Source organism: Palaemon carinicauda, chromosome 1, assembly GCF_036898095.1.
Source record: "Palaemon carinicauda isolate YSFRI2023 chromosome 1, ASM3689809v2, whole genome shotgun sequence".
NCBI classification, from domain to species: domain Eukaryota; kingdom Metazoa; phylum Arthropoda; class Malacostraca; order Decapoda; family Palaemonidae; genus Palaemon; species Palaemon carinicauda.
Genome location: NC_090725.1, coordinates 136,340,496 through 136,359,462, shown reverse-complemented (window position 1 = coordinate 136,359,462; position 18,967 = coordinate 136,340,496). Strand labels below are relative to the sequence as shown.

Genomic DNA, 18,967 nt, shown 5'->3' with positions numbered 1-18,967 from the left:
CTTTTCTCTAAAAGAGAATATCGAACATTATCCGTAATTCCAGAGGAAGTAAATCCTCACCTGAATTAATAATGAACGATAGGGTGAAGCTAAACGTGGGAGGTTACTTTATGACTGTATATATAAGCGAGGCTAGCCTAGCTCTGGAAGGAACCACGGCCATGTTGGTACCGCTGGGGTTCACGGCAAGATTGGTACGGCCGGGGCTCCCACCGAATACGAAAAATAAAGTTACATAATCGTAAGAGGAATAATAATTTTCATGTATGCACTATCTTCACTTGTATAATTTGCCAAACTAGCTGATATTATAGCTAAATACCAGGAATTGTCGGCTTACTAACTAAATAACATTTAATATTCGGCAACAGCGGTCATAAAATGGCCGCCTCCGGTCATGGCAACGCTCAACCAAACACACTTAAATTATATGAATTCAACTGTGAGAAGGGAGCCTAAAATTATACACAGGAAAGAATAAATACTTAACTTTCCTGAGGACGAAAATACTGGAAATTGAGTGATAAATTCCGATAAACTTGCGAGAAAACACCAGGAACACTTTAGGAGAACACCTAGCTTAACGCTACAAGTTAAAGGAATAGCGGCCGGTAGTAGTACGGATAGGAGGTTCACCGGGGTACCTAGAACGGCACCTCTCTTCTTTTGCCACTCTTCCCCCTTACATCAAAGAGTTAAATCTATTTGGGGTGAAGATTGCTATGTGTCGTATCTACAAAATACATCCATGATCCCTAGCGATATCTTAGGTCGGATACTCGCGCCAGGAGTTAGAACCTTGGAGACCTTGGGTTTATTTGTCTGGGAGTATCACTAGCAAATATCCCTTAGAAAGGCTACCTAAAGGAACTTTCCATCAGGACGACATGGCCGAGCCCAAAAAACATGTATATGCTTTAAATATTCCCAGACTTCTTCATATTGTAAATATATAATTTCCTTAGTTCCATATCCCTCAGCAACAATTACAATTCTGTTATTGTGCTGTACTAAGAATATATTCAGTCAAGTATCAGCATCAACTGTGTCAGCAATTTATAAACTAGAGGGAATATGGTTGTTAATTTGGTTGGATAGATTTCTTCTCTCTACCTCTTTCATATCAAACAAGAATGGCAAAAAACAAATAGGCTAAACTGAGTACCGTACTAGTAGTCCAATTCAAAGCAAAATTACACATCTAGCAAAGTATATATATATATATATATATATATATATATATATATATATATATATATACTGTATATATCTTTGTGTGTGTATATACATACAAATACATACATACAGTACATACATACATAAATTTTATATTTATCATATATATATATATATATATATATATATATATATATATATATATATATATATATATATATATATATATATATATATATATATATATATATAAGTTTCTGTATATGAAAAATTCATAACATAAAATGAGATAAAGTTTTTTTAGCTTTATATTATGAAATAACTTTCATGACACGAAACGAGATTCACCCGGCCGAAAAGAATAATCTTAAGATTCACGCTCTGCCAAACAAAACTCGTCACCATCATCCTGCTCTCCCATTGGTTATCGTCCTCTCTTGATGCAAGTTACCGTCGTAAGATCCTGCTCTCCTATTTTATTTCCATTAAGTAAATTTTCAAGTTAAAAATCACTATGAACAGTACTGTACTGTACAATGCTATTACGCATATAAAACATAAGCGATATATTTTCCTTTCAATTCGGTAAATATATAACAGATTGTAGCAATTATTTCCCTTTCAATGTCATGATTATTTATTTACGATTAATTTCATTCAAATAAGAAAATTTTCAAATCAAAATAACAATGAACCGAACTGTGATGTATGTACGAACGCACAATGCTTCTATATATATCATACACAATAGCGTTACATTTTTCTTTCATTTCGGTAAATAATTAACATCGTAGCATATTTTAATGTCATGATTATTTATTTACAATTAATTTGATATCAATAAGTACATTTTCAAATGAACACAATAAACAGAACAGTATAGTATGTATAAATGCACAATGCTACTACACATATCAAACACAGAGTATATTTTTCTTCCATTCCAGTAAATAACAAATCGTAACACATTTTTTTCCTTTTAATGACATAATTATTTATTTACAATTCCTTCTATATCAACAAGTAAATTTTCGAATAAAATAAACGGAATGAAAACGAAATAGATTTTATTCTCAGTGAAATCAATTTAGTTAAAGATGTAACAGTGTTTAAAGGGACTGTCTGTAATGTCTTGTATCTTTTGTTCTAATTATACAATGTACATATTTTTCATATATGTTTTGCATATACAGTATATAATACCTTCATCATACAAAAATTTTGAGTCAGAGCAAAAACTTTTATATTTACGAACAAAAATCATAATAAATAAAAAGGTAGGGATTTCTCTACAATTGACACCAATTGTATTGAAAATCATACCATAAAAAATCTTTATAAACCAAATAATTCTATATGAAAATTTTGATTTTCCTTTTGCTTTTTTTAATGAATCTTTTAATTTTTCATGTCTAAACGCAAAAAAATCATTGAAAAAAAATAAAAATTTCGTCTTACAGAATTATGGGATTTTTATTACTCTTTCCGTTGATATCTTTCACTCTTAAAATTGAACTATGAATAACCGAGAAACGGCTACCAACATGCAAATAAGTTATGTTTTTGAGTTATGAGCTCCCAAAGATTTACTATCTAAATTTTTTGCCTTTTTCTAAGAAAAATCATAATAACATCATTATGATAACCTTACTTTGTACTTTTATTATCTATTCTTACATCAAGGCTCCCTAAACGAGGTATTTACATCCTAAGCGTACTAATACACTTAAGTGTAAGGGAGTCATGAGTTGCCAGATTCCTCTCATTGTTGCCAGAGTTTTAGATAGAATGTTCCAGCTTTGTACTCTTCCTCTTGTTTCCCTCTCTTCTTGGTTCTTTTTTGTTGCTCTCTGCTTGCTTGCTGTTCTCTCTTTGACCTTGGGTAACTTCAGCATTGCTATAAAATTCCCAAAGATGTTGTATAAACACAACTTGCACATGAATCAAATGTAAAAAAAACACACGTGCGACATACCTCTCAGACGTCTCTGGAGTCACTGGCTCCAATGTTAGTCTGAGCTCTCGTAGTGCCTATCCTCTTCCAATACCTTCCGCCTTTGCCAGACGTACAAGATTTTGATAAGTATCACCCACAGAAACTTCAGGTTTGCCGTATAGTTTCGCAATTCGATGATGTCTGCTTAAACCATTTCAGAATAATTCTGAGAAACCGTACCAAGCAACTCTCTTTCGATACTTTCTTTAAAAAATCTACGAAGCGGTGTAGTGATCGTGATGAAAAGAAAGAACGTGAGTCAAAACAAACTAAGATTGAATTGAGTGAAAGTGATGAAAATTAAAAACCAAAAAGCAAAAAAATGTAAAAATAATATAAAATATAAAAATTTAAACAAAATAAATAAGCCAAGTTAGGTTAAAGTTCACAGAGTGTAAGTTAGAGTAAGTTACGGTAAGTTATCGCAGTCACCATCTTTACCTCCTCACCGACCGTCCGTCTCCTCCTGCGTAGCAAAGCCAATACCTGCGTTGGCCTGTCTCTAAGGTAAAGTGACAATAAAAACGTCTTTTTTATTTATTATTTCTTTATAATTATTCTTTGTTACATCTCTCTTATATGATGCAACTGTATAATTGTTATGTGTAATTATGTGTAGTAATTTATCAAGGAGTTATCAAAGGTTTTTGGGATGCAGAACAAATTATACATATTACAGTGTATTCTTATGGGAATACAGTATTCACTCCAAACATGATCATTTTAACATACGCAGCAGGTCCAGGAACAAATTAAGATCTTATGTAGAGGTTCCACTGTGTGTTTACCCCACCTTTTCTAGGGGCCTCCCCATGTGGGGTGGGCTGCGGTGTCCTCAATAGGCCAGCCCAGTCACGGGTCCAGATGCCGAACTCTGGTGTCACGGCACCGTCACCAGAGAGCGACTGAGTGCAGTCGTGGGCCAAGGGCTTCCAGCTATCCAGGCCTGCCCCCTTCACCCACGGTGCTGTCGCCTCAGGACTTGGTGGTGGTGATGATGATGATGATGGTGAGAAAGAGATGAAGAAGGGTGGAGGAAACGACAGAATGCCAGTAGCTGGGTATATTGTTTTGGGTGGTCGTGGCTTTGCAACGGCCACGCACACACACTTGGCCCACACCGTTTTCACCGCGGCTCAAGACATATGAGACAGGCGGCTTCTCCGATGTTGGTTGCATCGGGCTGCCGGGTTCTTGTTATGTCAAGGCCCGCCTTGTTGCCTGCCCGACAGGCATTGCCCTCTTCCGCCGGCACTGGGAAGCTCCGCCGTTGGGGTCTTGTTTGGTTTGATTTTGGAGTTTTCCTTCTCCTAGCCTTTGCCTATCTTAAATAAAGGAGAAGGCCTATAGGGGTCCAGTCTTGGTCTGGTCTCTCAGAACTGGCCTTAGCGGTATGGTTGAGCCTGCCAGGGTGGATAAACTACCCCACCGCCATTGCCCAGCCCATCATTGAGACACTCAATATATATATATATATATATATATATATATATATATATATATATATATATATATATATATATATATATATATATATATATATATATACACACATACATACATACATACATACATACATACATACATATATATATATATATATATATATATATATATATATATATATATATATATATATATATATATGGATAAATATCAACACAATATCATGGTCAAATAGAAATAAATTTCTACCTCATACTTGGGATTGAACCCTACCCCCTTGTAATGCAAGGCCAGATCGATTCCAACCATTCCACCAGAAGCCATAAAAGAAGTCGGAACCTAACTGCCAATCTGCAGTTCAGGATTTACCTGGCGAGACATTAGTCTCTTTACCAGAGAGTTTTCCCCGACTTTCCAGCTCACCAGGTGACACGATTTATAATAATTCATTCTAATTACCCCAAATTAGTCAATATGGATAAATATCAACACAATATCGTGCTCAAATAGAAATGAATTTCTACCTCATTCTTGGGATCGAACCCTAGCCCTTTCTAATGAAAGGCCAGGTCAATTCCAGGTAAATCCTGAACTGCAGATTAGCAATTGGGTTCCGACTTCTTTTATGGTCTCTGGTGGCATGGTTGGAATCGTCCTGGCCTTTCATTAGAAGGGGCTAGGGTTCGATCCCAAGAATGAGGTAGAAATTTATTTCTATTTGAGCACAATATTGTTACCTGGTGGGTCGGGAAGTCGGGGAAAACTTGCTGGGAAAGAGACTGGTTCGATCACAAGTGATTTTTAACATAGAACATTACCCCTCTTCCTGTTTTCATATTCTTCTTGAAATGCTTGAAACCTGGGATTTCGTATTCTCCAATAAAATCCTTGTTTTTTCTTGAATCCAGGTCTCGGTAATACCTATGACATTTAGTTCCTCACTAGCTATCATTGCCCTGAAGTTTTCCATTTAGTTTCTAACTGGGTGAGCATTGAATTATGCCACTAAAGAAATTTTCTATCTTTCTTCTCTTCCTCTGTGGCTTTGCTAGTTTCCCAAATGTACTAGTGTTTTAGTTTTACTTCCATCTGCATTATCCAAACTTTCTACCAAATTTCCTCTATTTGTTGCTGCAGGATTTTCTAAGGGTCTAGTTTGTTCTTGGTCTACTGTGTTTAAGTAATTGTACAAGCTAAAATTAAGTTGGTTTCCGTATATTCTCTTGCATTTTTTACTAAAGTGTATTCCGTCTCGTTTGTATAATTTTCTCTTGCTGTAGGAAGTGTCCCAAAGATCTATAAATTTAAAGTTCTTTCTCTGGCCTGTGGACTTGAGCCTTTCATCTATCCCTATGGTCTTACTGAGGATGAAGTAGCTGACATTGTCTCTTAGGAGAAAACCTATAACTATAGCATTTTTTATCTTGTTTCTAGCTGTTTCAACAGTTTTTTTTTTCTAGCTGTTTAATCAAAGGTTCTATTTGGCCAGCAGTATCCTATCTTAGGAATAGGTCATTTCCAGTTGCTTGAACAATAATAGTGGTTTTACTACTCTGCTGTAATTTTATCAACTACTTCTATCTTCTGTGCGTTGGCACCTGGATAGGACCTGACCTTTCTCCTCATTTTGAGGCCGAAGTGCTCCCCCTTGGTCCTTTACCTTAGTTTCTAATTAACAATATCTCATCATCTTCTTCCTCTGATAGGGGGTGAATTGGTTTTTGGTATTAGATATATTTCTAAGCTGTTGTTTAGTTTTCTTGGCCTTAGCTACCTTTCCTCTAGTAAGTTTCATGAACTCTGCTTTTGTTGGTTGCTTCCTCTCATGGTTCTGTACTTAATTTTACCTTACTTTGTATTTATTGGATACTAATCCAATTTTCTACATCATCTATGACTTCTCTGTTCCTTATTTCTAACTGTTGGAACTTAGGCATGATCTCTATCAATTGTTTTTTATTTCTTGATTTTCATTTTTTTCTATTTACTGTTCCTGCAGACAAAACATGCATACATTTTTATGGTACAGGTTTGAAGTGCACTTTTCTTTGAAGTCTATGCACCATTTGTTAATTTGGTATTTTGCAAAATTTGTGCTTTAACTTCAGTTTCTCATTACTTTTTAATTTCTCTATGATATTGTCTAATGTGTATCTGTTTGGAAATCTCAGCTAATAACTTTTATAATAGCTTTGTGATCACTAGTGTAAAAAGGGGGGAGGGGTGGCTGATAGTTACTGACCTGCTGCCGCATCTGCTTAATCCTGTGGGATTTTCCATCTATTCTGTCCCTAACATCCCGTAAGTGATCCCAAACCAACAGTCGAGTGTCCTCAAAGTTGGGCTGTCCCTGATATGCTGCAGCTCCCAACTGAGCACCGCAAAGCACAAGCCTGTTTTCTCGCCAGGATTAACAGTGGAAAGCCAGCAATTACTGAGATTTCCAGACATCCAAGAACAGCCAATCTCCTAAGTACTACTGAGCATTACCAAGAAGCAGCAACTGGCATTTTTTAGTTGGCCAAGACTCCAAGAGACAAAAGCTATGTCAACCTCACGAGCAGTTGAGCCTATTTCGCTAGGGGTCGGTCACAGGAAGTGGTCAGCTATTACACGTTAGGAATGTGCTTTGTGTGTGTGTGTGTGTGTGTGTCAACACTGGAGAGTTCCTGAGAAACTAAGCCTCCTGGTCAGGAATCTTCTTGGGTAGACAAGCCATTAGGGGGTCCCTTCAATGAAGGACCCAATTCGCCTACAGGGTGAGAGCCTGGGTCGAGAGGAAGCTGATCAACTCAGGCAGCTGTTCCCTCTTAACGAGTCTTGATAAGGAGCATGGTGAAGGAAGAGAGATACCCCCATCCAGATGTCTACGAGGCTATGTGAGAGGCTAAGTCAAGGCCTCAATCGAGTGAGCCTCCTAGATGGAAATGACAGCCCCCAGACAACAGCTTTTCCTCCGTAGAGACGGGCCAACTCCGCCAGGATATCCTATGCTGGAAGATGACCCAAAGAGGCACCCTCTGGAACATAGAGCCACTGTGGCAGTCCTTTATTGGCAGTAGGAGTTTGAGCAAGCTGTGTGCTTTGAGGGAATTCATAGGGTTCACAACCAATTCATCCAGGCTTCTGACGGCCCTGGAGGCCAGCCTCAGCATGGGAGAGTAAGGGGCGGCTTGCCTTCTTGAGGGCTTCCTATGTCCTAGGATCATTTCAATCTCTGAGGAACCTTCCACGATGGGCGGCAGCGCAGGAACAGGGGAACCCAACCCAACTCCTCCTCAGGGCGATTACTTGGCTGAAGGCAGAGGGCTCATCTGAGGAGCCTCGAAGAATCCCCATCTGAGGATTGGTCCACAGTCTGGCCCGAAAAGCGTAGGGGCGAAGCTCCTGAAAGCGGAAAAGGCGAGTTGTGCCTGCTCCCCCTGTCTGAGCATGGCAAGGCAAAACAATGATGACAGTAGGGCCCGAAGATGACGAAAGACATTTTTCGCTTGAGCCCCTGGGCCAGGCGTTATGACGCGGGCGTTGCTCAACTAAAAGGATAGGTCCACGACAGAGCAAGGGGTTTGAGCCTGACGGTCCCAAGCATGGGAGTTTCTGCAGGTTCCATGGGGATAGTGAGGGCCACACGGACCGGTGGGGCTCCTCCTACGACAACACTTGCTCCTGTTCGACAGCATCCTTCTCCTGCAGGTGTGTCTCGTTGAGGACCTACGGCGACTCCTGTCCCTGTAGCTGGTTCTGGACTAATGACCCTTGAAGGGTGAGACGACCTCTACAGATGATAACCTAAACCTATGCCTCTTCCTGCCAAAATTCCTCTGTCCTGTCCCAGCAAGAAGAGAGGTCCTCCGACCTATGGGCTGGTGCTGCTTCAACAGAGGGTCTCGCTGACAACACGGGCTGATTGAGCAAGGAACACAACAGCTGCGGGTCTCTGTGAGGGAACCTCCAGGGGGTAAGGAGGTTACCCGACCAGAAGCCCAGCTGTCAGTCCAGGGAGCTGGAGAATTCCTCCTGGAGTGATGAAAAAGGTAGTGGAGAGGCTGGCCTACCAACATGGCCCACTGAAGTGGTGCCCAAGACGGCTGAACCAACCGCTTGGCCCAGCAAATATGACGATGATGCGGCTAGGAGGCCTATGTGGTCCAGCGAAGCAGTCCGTGAGGTGACCTAGACACCCAGATGGTCCCGACGTCCGTTAATAACACCGAGAGCAGAGAAGAGGTGGACTGAGAGAAGGCTGCCTGGACTGGGGAGCGGCAAGCGAGACGGAATACAAGGCCGTCACCATCTTGGCCAACACTTCTGCTCTTCTGACAGCTCTTGGGAAGCCGACGGCTGCAAGGAGGAGGGAACTCCTCCCAGCGATGGGAAAACAGCATTTCCCTTTAACGGCAGAGGGAAAGCAGATGGAATGGAAAGGCTCCTCATCGAAGAAGTCGTAGATAACATCCCAGAACCCCTACTCCTCTTAGGAGAGCAGTCCTTGCACTTCTTTTTAGTTGTCACTAGAGTCCATGCAATAACAAAGCCCCACAGGACTTATCACTCACACCCGGAAAACAACGTTTCACTCACTCAGACTCCATGCTGAATGGAAAGCAGGGAACCTAGAACGTGACACAAAGGAAACTCTCATCATACACAAGACGACCAACCTGTACACAGGTCAACCCGAATCGTACTGCAGAGCATACTCAGGCCTGACCTGAACCAGGTGAGATATTGTCACCCTACCCCTCCAGTAAGGGATTCTGGATATTGCCAGTTGTACGGTGTGGGGGAGTTTCTGATCGTGACCAGGTTAACCCCCAAATCTCCTTAGAAGGAAGTTATAAAGTAAGTATACCACACTTGAACAAATAGGTTTTATAAATAAGATTTAGATTTCTATTTATCCAAGATTTTTACCTCATTATTCATTTATCTTTTATCCATTATATTTACTATATATTTTTATTTTTAGCATCATTATAAATTTTTATTTCTTCCAAAATTTAATCAGGCCAGCTCTGTAAGAGTTGAGCTTGACTCATTGGGCTGGTTAATCTCCTCTTTTTAATAATAAATTAACAACAATGGGTAATTCAAAGGCAAATTATGAGTTCAGAGAACTGTGTGAACACATTGGCATCATCATTATAATCACAAGACCTGTGAACTTAATCACCAGGAATATTCTTCAAAATTAATTCACTTACCTAGGAATGTTTGTAAGGAGATAGACTGTTCTCCCGTCACCACACACAACTGGTGGCTAAGTAAAGGGCTAAGTACATTTTCCACTGAATATGGATCTCCACATAACATGCACATGATGATTCTGAAAAGAATGGGAATATGATACACAACTTAAAAGTTAAAATAAAATACAAACCAAAGTTTTAGTCTAAATACTTTATAAACAAAAAGAAAATTTTCTTTTAAATAACTATACATAAAATAACTGAAGATATCTTCATAAGAGTAAAATTTCCAAAAACATATACTCCGCTAAATAATTATTCCAATATGTGGGACAATTTAGAAAAATAATTTTCAATGCACTCACCTTATATCTGGCTGTGAGTCTCTGGGTGACACAGATGAATTATAGATGTTAAGAGACAGGTTTCGATGCTGAATACTTGTAATGAGTGACCTCAAAGCCTTTGTCACAAGATTAGCATCAAATCTACGGCCCTCGCCACCTCCCACACTTGGCCCGACATCCAGGAAGGTGCACTGCAAGCTGCCAGGGGGACTGTGTTTTAGGATAACATTAGGATTAGCTTGTGAAGCTCATATATTTCATACTCTTACTGTGATACTTAGATGCAACATGACAGTCAGCATACATGACAAGCACAGAACAAAAAAGTTCATTTCAAACTAACAGTGAAACAGCACAACAGCATATCATGGTACCTGTACATGTAGTGTACAAAAAAATTTCCATAAAAGAAAAAATATGCACGCTTACATTGGAGCTGTTAACCTTCTGCAAAACCTGAACAGCAATGGTGCACAAGCAAAGCACTTTCTAAACTCAATTAAACAAGCATCAGATTTTGATGAGCATCCTTACCTGTCAGCAAGATTTGCCCCTTCGTCATGTAACTGTTGTGCAGCATTATGGTCTAAATCAGGGTCAGGAGCAAACAGGACGGTGATTGGTGGGGTTGGAGTGGATTCCTCTCTTTCTAATTGGGTTAATAATGATTTTTCTAAAGATTCTCTAACGTACTCTAATGATGCTTCATTACTATATGCACATATAACACCTGCAATTATAAAAATACAATGATTAACCACAGTACATTACTAAAAGTTATTAAACATTGTATATCACTACAGGAATAATCATCTTTAAATATAGCAAATATTTGTAAATAAAATCCAACCTTAATTCCTACATCTATCCTCTAAAAAGCTTGTTGAAAATGAATTTGCATAAAAATTATTTAATGCTTGTCTTTGGTAATACAATAGAGTGCATTTCATTCATGAATACATACCTGTCATATCAAATCATAAAATTGTCAACTGAGACATTTTACTTGCTAATGTCCAATACAGATATATACTGGTGTTTCTGTAAAATACACTTATACCCCAAACTACATCATCAATGGGTTCCAAGATACCCGACCAAAACCAGATTTGTTGGCTGAGGTATCTTTGATGACTGTTATAGATACCTGGTAAATGGATTATGGGTTTAGGAGCTATCGCACCATAGAGAACCCTCTAATAAATGAAAAACAAAGGAAACAACAGATTGCTTTTGGTAAGGCACATAGTGATTGGACACTAGATCATTGGAGAATTGCCTTGGTCTGATGAAAGCACATTTTGTCTTAGTGACCTTTCAGTTTTTTATATGCTTTGTTGCAAAGGGAGCAATCCTTGTGACCGTAAATACACAAGGAAGACCACTAAAAACTCCCAGAGTTTGATAGTGTGAGGGTGTTTCTCCTCTTATGGTTTATGAGATCTTAGAGAGTGTTGCCACCACACACTAGTGTTAATCAATTCTCATATTTCATAAGATCACCTGGAGCAGAGTTTCGAGAAACTACATTCCAAGGTTTATCAGTACATACTGAGAAAAAATAAACTGAATGGCTTAATAACTGTAGCATTCCTTTATTGGAGAACTGGCCAGAAAATACTCAGATCTTTCGACAGTTGAAAATCTCTGGGTGATCATCAAGGCAAAGCTAAGAACAAAGGATACGTCTTCTCTTCCTAAATTGGAGGCCGAGACACGTCACTGTTGAGAGGAGCTCAATAACGAGGGGAACTGACATCAAATACTAATGTTAACGGTTAGAGTCCATTTTTTATTATTATAAAATATGGTCGGTCCAAGGTTTTTTGTGCGTGGCATGCACCATTGTCATTGCCAAGTCGCAGAGCTCTTTCAAGAGAGTGAGTGAATGTGTGGCATGCACCATTTTGTTGCCAAGTCACAGAGCTCTTTAGAGAGAGAGAGAGAGAGAGAGAGAGAGAGAGAGAGAGAGAGAGAGAGAGAGAGAGAGAGAGAGAGAGAGAGTGTGTGTGTGTGTGTGTGTGTGTGTGTGTGTGTGTGTGTGTGTGTGTGTGTACAGTCCTAAAGGAATGAACATCTGATTTGCAAACTTTGTCTTACAAACGCAACTACCACAAGTAAAAACTATGTTTCAACTCCGTACTGTAGAGATAAAATTGATACTTATTTTTATTTTACTTAAAAATAAAACTACAGTATATGATTATATTATACTTGGCATATTATGTTGTCAAGTCAATCCTTCCAAACTACTATGTAAGTAGAAAAAATGATATTTTAATTATAAAATAAATTTTTGAATATACTTACCCGGTGAATATATAATAGCTGCAACTCTGCGGCTTGACAGAAAACACACTCAAAAAACTCGCGAGCGATCGCTATGAAGGTTGCGGGTGTGCCCACCAGCGCCAACTGTCGGCCAGATACCACTCTTGTATGTAAACAAAACCTTCAATTCTTCTCGTCCCGCTGTGTCTCTATTGGGGAGGAAGGGAGGGTCATTTAATTTATATATTCACCGGGTAAGTATATTCAAAAATTTATTTTATAATTAAAATATCATTTTTAAATATTTAACTTAGCCGGTGAATATATAATAGCTGATTCACACCCAAGGAGGTGGGTAGAGACCAGAGTTAATTATATTTACAGCGTATAAGCTAAGAGTTTTTTCATTTTGACAGCTATCAATATAACAAAACCAAAATAAATAGGTACCTGGTAAGGAAGTTGACTTAGACGATTACTCTGCCTTGTAAGTCTGTCTTCCTCACGGAGCCCAGCGATCCTCTTAGGATGCTGACAGACTCCCAGGAGCTGAAGTATCAAGGGCTGCAACCCATACAACAGGACCTCATCAAACCCCTAATCTGGGCGCTCTCAAGAAATGACTTTGACCACCCGCCAAATCAACCAGGATGCGAAAGGCTTCTTAGCCTTCCGAACAACCCATAAAACAATATTAAAAACATTTCAAGAGACAGATTAAAAGGATATTGGAATTAGGGAAGTGTAGTGGTAGAACCCTCACCCACTACTGCACTCGCTGCAACGAATGGACCCAGTGTGTAGCAGTCCTTGTAAAGAGTCTGGACATCTTTTAAGTAAAATGACGCGAACACTGACTTGTTTCTCCAAAAAGTCGCGTCCATAATACTTTGCAGAGATTCACTTTGCTTGAAGGCCACGGAGGTTGCTATATCTCTAACTTTGTGCGTCTTAACCTTAAGCAAACATCGGTCTTTCTCATTCAAGTGAGAATGAGCTTCTCGTATTAAAAAAATCTGATAAAATATGACAAAGAATTCTTTGACATAGGCAATGAAGGTTTCTTAACTGAGCACCATAATGCCTCAGATTTCCCTCGTAATGACTTAGTACGAGCTAAATCGAACTTAAGAGCTCTAACAGGACATAATACTCTTTCCAGTTCGTTGCCTACGATCTCTGATAAGCAAGGAATATCAAAAGATTTAGGCCAAGGACGAGAAGGCAGTTCATTTTTGGCCAGGAAACCAAGTTGAAGTGAACAAGTGGCTTTTTTCTGTAGAAAAGCCGATGTTCTTACTGAAGGCATGAAGTTCACTGACCCTTTTAGCCGAAGCCAAGCACACTAGGCTAAAGTGTCTTGAGGGTGAGATCCTTCAGGGAGGCTGAATGTAATGGCTCAAACCTGTCTGACATGAGGAACCTTAGGACCACGTCTAAGTTCCATCCAGGAGTTGCCAAACGACGTTCCTTAGAGGTCTCGAAAGACTTAAGGAGATCTTGGAGATCTTTATTGTTGGAAAGATCTAAGCCTCTATGTCGAAAGACCGAAGCCAACATGCTCCTGTAGCCCTTAATCGTGGGAGCTGAAAGGGAGCGAACCTTTCTCAGATGTAAAAGAAAATCTGCGATTTGGGCTACAGAGGTACTGGACGAGGACACAGATGCTGACTTGCACCAGTCTCGAAAGACTTCCCACTTCGACTGGTATACTCTAATGGTAGAAGCTCTCCTAGCTCTTGCAATCGCACTGACTGCCTCCTTCGAAAAGCCTCTAGCTCTTGAGAGTCTTTCGATAGTCTGAAGGAAGTCAGACGAAGAGCGGGGAGGCTTTGATGGACATTCTTTACGTGGGGCTGACGTAACAGATCTACCCTTAGAGGAAGACTTCTAGGAAAGTCTACCAGCCATTGAAGTACCTCGGTGAACCACTCTCTCGCGGGCCAGAGGGTAGCAACCAAAGTCAACCTTGTCCCTCCGTGAGAGGCGAACTTCTGCAGTACCTTGTTGACTATCTTGAATGGTGGGAATGCATATAAGTCCATAAAAGACCAATCCAGTAGAAACGCGTCTATGTAGATTGCTTCTGTATCTAGGACTGGAGAGCAAAAGATTGGTAACCTTTTGGTCAACGAGGAGGCAAAGAGGTCTATGGTGGGTTGACCCCAAGTAGCCCAAAGACTCTTGCCCACGTCCTTGTGGAGGGTCCATTCCGTGGGTATCATCTGACCCCTCCGACTGAGACAGTCTGCCAAGACGTTCAAGTCCCCCTGGATGAAACTCGTCAACAGGGAGATGCCTCGAATTCTTGACCATAAGAGAAGGTCCCTTGCGATCTCGAGCAGCGTGAAGGAGTGTGTGCCTCCTTGCTTGGAGATGTACGCCAAAGTTGTGGTGTTGTCTGAGTTGACCTCTACCACTTAGTTTCGAAGACGCTTTCTAATATCATCAAGGCCAAGTGGACTGCTAATAGCTCCTTGCCGTTGATGTGCATGCTCTTCTGACTTGAGGTCCACAGACCCGAGCATTCCCGACCGTCCAGGGTCGCACCCCAACCCAAACCCGACGCGTCTGAGGACAACACGTGGTTTGGGTTCTTGACTGCTAGGGATAGTCCCTCTCTCAGACTGATATTGCTGTCCCACCATTTCAGGCATGCCGTTATTGGTTCGGAGACTGGGAATGATACCGTCTCTAATGTCTTGTCCTAGTTCCAGTGACAGGCTAGATGGAACCGGAGAGGCAGAAGGGGTAGTCTCCCTAGTGAGACAAACTGCTCCAGGGATGAGAGAGTCCCTACAAGACTGTTCCAACTCCTGACTGAATAAACGTTTTCTTTTCAGCATTAGTTGGACTTCGAGCAGGGCTTGACTGCGAATCTCCATCCCCAAAAATAGAATAATCTGGGATGGGATCAGTTGGGACTTTTAGGTTGACCACAAGTCCCAACTCCCTGGTCAGACTCAACGTCCAATGTAGATCCTGCAGACAGCGAAGGCTGGACGATGCTCTGAGAAGCCAGTCGTCCAAGTACAGGGAGGCTCGGATCCCCGATAGATGGAGGGATTTTGCCACATTCCTCATGAGCCTCGTAAACACGAGAGGCGCAGGACTGAGGCCAAAGCACAGGGCTCGAAACTGGTACCCCACATTCCTGTAAACAAACCTCAGAAACGGTTGGGAATCCGGGTGTATAGGAATGTGGAAGTATGCCTCCTGAAGGTCGAGAGAGACCATCCAGTCGCCTTCCATAAATGCTGTCAAGACAGCCTGGTAGACTTCATCGTGAAGTTTGTCTTGACAATGATCACATTGAGCGCACTTGCCTCTTACGTACTCCTGCAGTGAACATGGCTGCCAAATCATGGAGCCATCCCTGAGGGACTTGTTCCTGCAGAGAACGTGGCTGTCAGATCATTGGAGCCATCCCTGAAAGCCTTGTTTATGCATGACATAATTGTACAGCAAAACTTCAAAGGCTCGAAAACAGCTGTGAAGTTGACCTGTAAAATCTTGGAGCGTCTCATGGCCAGGCGCCAGGGAGAGTCTATGAGGTTTGAGAAGTCTATCTGGGCAGAGGCAGGAACTCCCAAGCCGAGAACTTCTCTCGTGTCATATCAGACTCTCGCTCTATAAGCCAGTTTAAAAGAAGGGAAAGCAAAGGCTGTATCCCCCAAACTCCTCCTGGTGATAAACCAGTCGCCTAGCAAACGTAAAGCTCTCTAGGAGAGCGAGAGAGCACTAGCTTATAAAACAACGGCTACGAAGTAGCTAGGCCTAGTGTAAGCTCTGACGTTTAGGCGAACGAGAAGCAGCAGTTACAAAAAGATCCGGACAAAGATCCTTAAAAATCAGCATGATTTATTTAAAGTCCATAGAGGGCTAAGCAGCTTTAGGCTCCTCTCCGTCTGACAGAGTCCTCAAGGGAATATCAGTAGGAGGGGGAACAGCAACTTCCTCATCTGAAGGAACCTTGTCCGATAATAGCTGAGTCTCAAGCAAGGGAGAGACCTACCATGGTGGCAATGCTTTACAAGCAGAGTCCACACGCACTGGTGCATTAGTAGCGGACCAGGACGCAACGTCATGTAACTGATTGACAGTCTGTGAACTGTCAACAACAACAGGTGCGAGAGACCAGGACGCAACGTCATGTAACTGCTTGACAGTCTGTGAACTGTCAACAACAACAGGTGCGTGAGGACGCACAGCGTCCACTCGAGACTGCTTTGACCGCCTAGACTGAGCAGTCAAAACAACTCTAGAATGCGGAGGTTGACGCTCAGCGTCAAAACAAGTCAACTCCGATTGTTAGCGAACGTCCTGAACGTCAACAGGAGCATCAGCAAGTGGCCTAACGTCCAAATGTGGCTGAAAATCCACACGAGACCGCATCGAGTGTGGTTCTAAACAACCTGACTGACGTGACTTAGCTACGCCAACGTCAACAGGACGCACAAAGGAACGTTAGGGTGGCTGAAAGCCAGGATCTCGATGAGATAAACGGCTAGGCTCGACGGACTTATCGGCAGAATAGTCTTCCATAAGGGAGGCAAGCTTATTCTGCATGTCTTGCCGTACAACCCATTTAGGATCAACGGGAATGGTTGCGGTAAGAGACGAGGGTAACGTCTGTGACCGCAAAACCTTGCCTACAAAAAGACTCTCGGAGTCTGTGTTACGCTTTTGTTAGGCGGCGAGCAGTCTTCCGATGACTGCATAGGGTCAGAGCTGTCCTAATGGTTAAAACCAGGACGCTGGACCTGTCCTGAAAGGACTGACTTTCGCTTAAAGGGCCTGGAAACCTTGTTTCACGGTTTCTTATGCGAAAAGCCTTCGGATGACGAGGAGAAAATCGTCTCTCTCGCCTTATGGTAGGGGTGATCTTGGTAAGATACACCCGATACCATAGAGGGAACGTCTGTTCGCTGATCAAGGCCTCTCGAACCCATAAGTCGTACGACATTACTTCTCCCCTGGGCTTGGGAGCTTGCAAGAGGTCCCGGACTAGGCGAACGACAGGCACGAACAGACGAACCCTCGGTCGCAACACTGATAACACTTTGCGCAATATCACTTTATCACTACAATTTTCTGTTTTGCACTTATTTCACTGAAATCGAATCTTTTAACAATTCACATCAGGTATGAATAAAACGGATTTCTACCTGAAGCACGCAATTCTACCCTCATCAAAAGGTTGTAATTGCGAAATCAGTCGTATAATGTAAGCACATTAATACCAGCAAAAAACAGTAAACATATTTTAAGATAAAAAATTCAGTGGCTGGGGAAGAGACTAAACACTAGTTCATTTAAAACTACGTTTTCAATCTCTCACCGTACATTGCCTTGGGACGAGAGTAACTCGAGAACAACGTTACCCGCTTGGGACGAGATAAAGAACGGAACGTTTTCTCTCCTCTCTCTCCCTCCGTCTCTATCTCTCTCTCTCTCTCTCTCTCTCTCTCTCTCTCTCTCTCTCTCTCTCTCTCTCTCTCTCTCTCTCTTGATTTCGCATCTAAGAGAAGAGCCCACTTACGTTTCGTCAAAAAACAGGTTATTTGACCAAAGGAAAAAACTGAAAGGTTTTTCAATTAAAAAGTTCCTTTAAAATAGAATTTAAAACATTTAAGCTTTGAAAGAAGAATGAACAAAACGTCAGAATCGATTTACTCTTTCTGCAAAGTGAAACCGTGATACTCTCTCTCTCTATCGTAACGATAGAGCGCAAACTGCGTAGCATAAATAAACTAAACGTTAGTTCACCTTTGAAACAGTACGAAGACTATTCAAAGAAAATCTTTCATAAAATATCTATTAAAAAATATTCATTTAATAAGTTTTAAATCATTAGCTCTTTAAAAGCTATTTACGATTGAAAGGGCTCAACGTTGTTTAACTTCGGTTTCCAAGTTAGGACCGCCTACTCTCAGGAAAGGTCGCATATAAACAAATCATTAAAATTTATTTTGATGTTTATTATAAATGGAAAGCTAATCGAAGAGGCCTAATAAAGGCGGTTGAGATATAAAATATATAGAGGAAAATCTATAATTAATTTATAACGTGATAAGATAATTGCTAAAAGCCTAAACACACTTCCGTCTAAGGGAAGGGTCGGCCATTTAAAAGTCAAAGAAAGTCCATACTCTCTTTGTCATCAAAAATTAAATCTATCCAAAAACGAGTTCAAGATTTAAGATGAAGATAAAACACCTGCACTGCGAAAGCTCAAACCAAAATGAAGTACTTCACCAAATATGTTGAGAAAACTCCAGGTTCTACAGCGAGTATTGATACGTCTTGTCGTCAACGTCGACAGAGAAGAATTGAAGGTTTTGTTTACATACAAGAGTGGTATCTGGCCGACAGTTGGCGCTGGTGGGCACACCCGCAACCTTCATAGCGATCGCTCGCGAGTTTTTTTAGTGTGTTTTCTGTCGAGCCGCAGAGTTGCAGCTATTATATATTCACCGGCAAAGTTAAATATTTAAAAATCATACGATTATCAAAATGCAACATCTGTTTATTATTTCTTG

At 41.0% G+C, this 18,967-nt stretch overlaps 1 protein-coding gene across 25 annotated transcripts in view; it reads right to left on the bottom strand.

The window, feature by feature from the left end:
- The window catches only part of RhoGAPp190 (Rho GTPase-activating protein 190), a 709,768-nt gene that overhangs the window by 347,150 nt on the left and 343,651 nt on the right, over positions 1–18,967 (bottom strand). For 24 of the 25 annotated variants that reach the window (XM_068385117.1, XM_068385108.1, XM_068385102.1 and 21 more), the window contains 3 exons: positions 10,689–10,884; positions 10,173–10,364; positions 9,823–9,944 (listed from right to left, as the gene is read on the bottom strand). In XM_068385117.1, coding sequence (XP_068241218.1) covers positions 9,823–9,944; positions 10,173–10,364; positions 10,689–10,884 — 510 coding nt within the window. The remainder of the gene's footprint in view (positions 1–9,822; positions 9,945–10,172; positions 10,365–10,688; positions 10,885–18,967) is intronic. The other variant, XM_068385124.1, reaches the window with a different exon arrangement.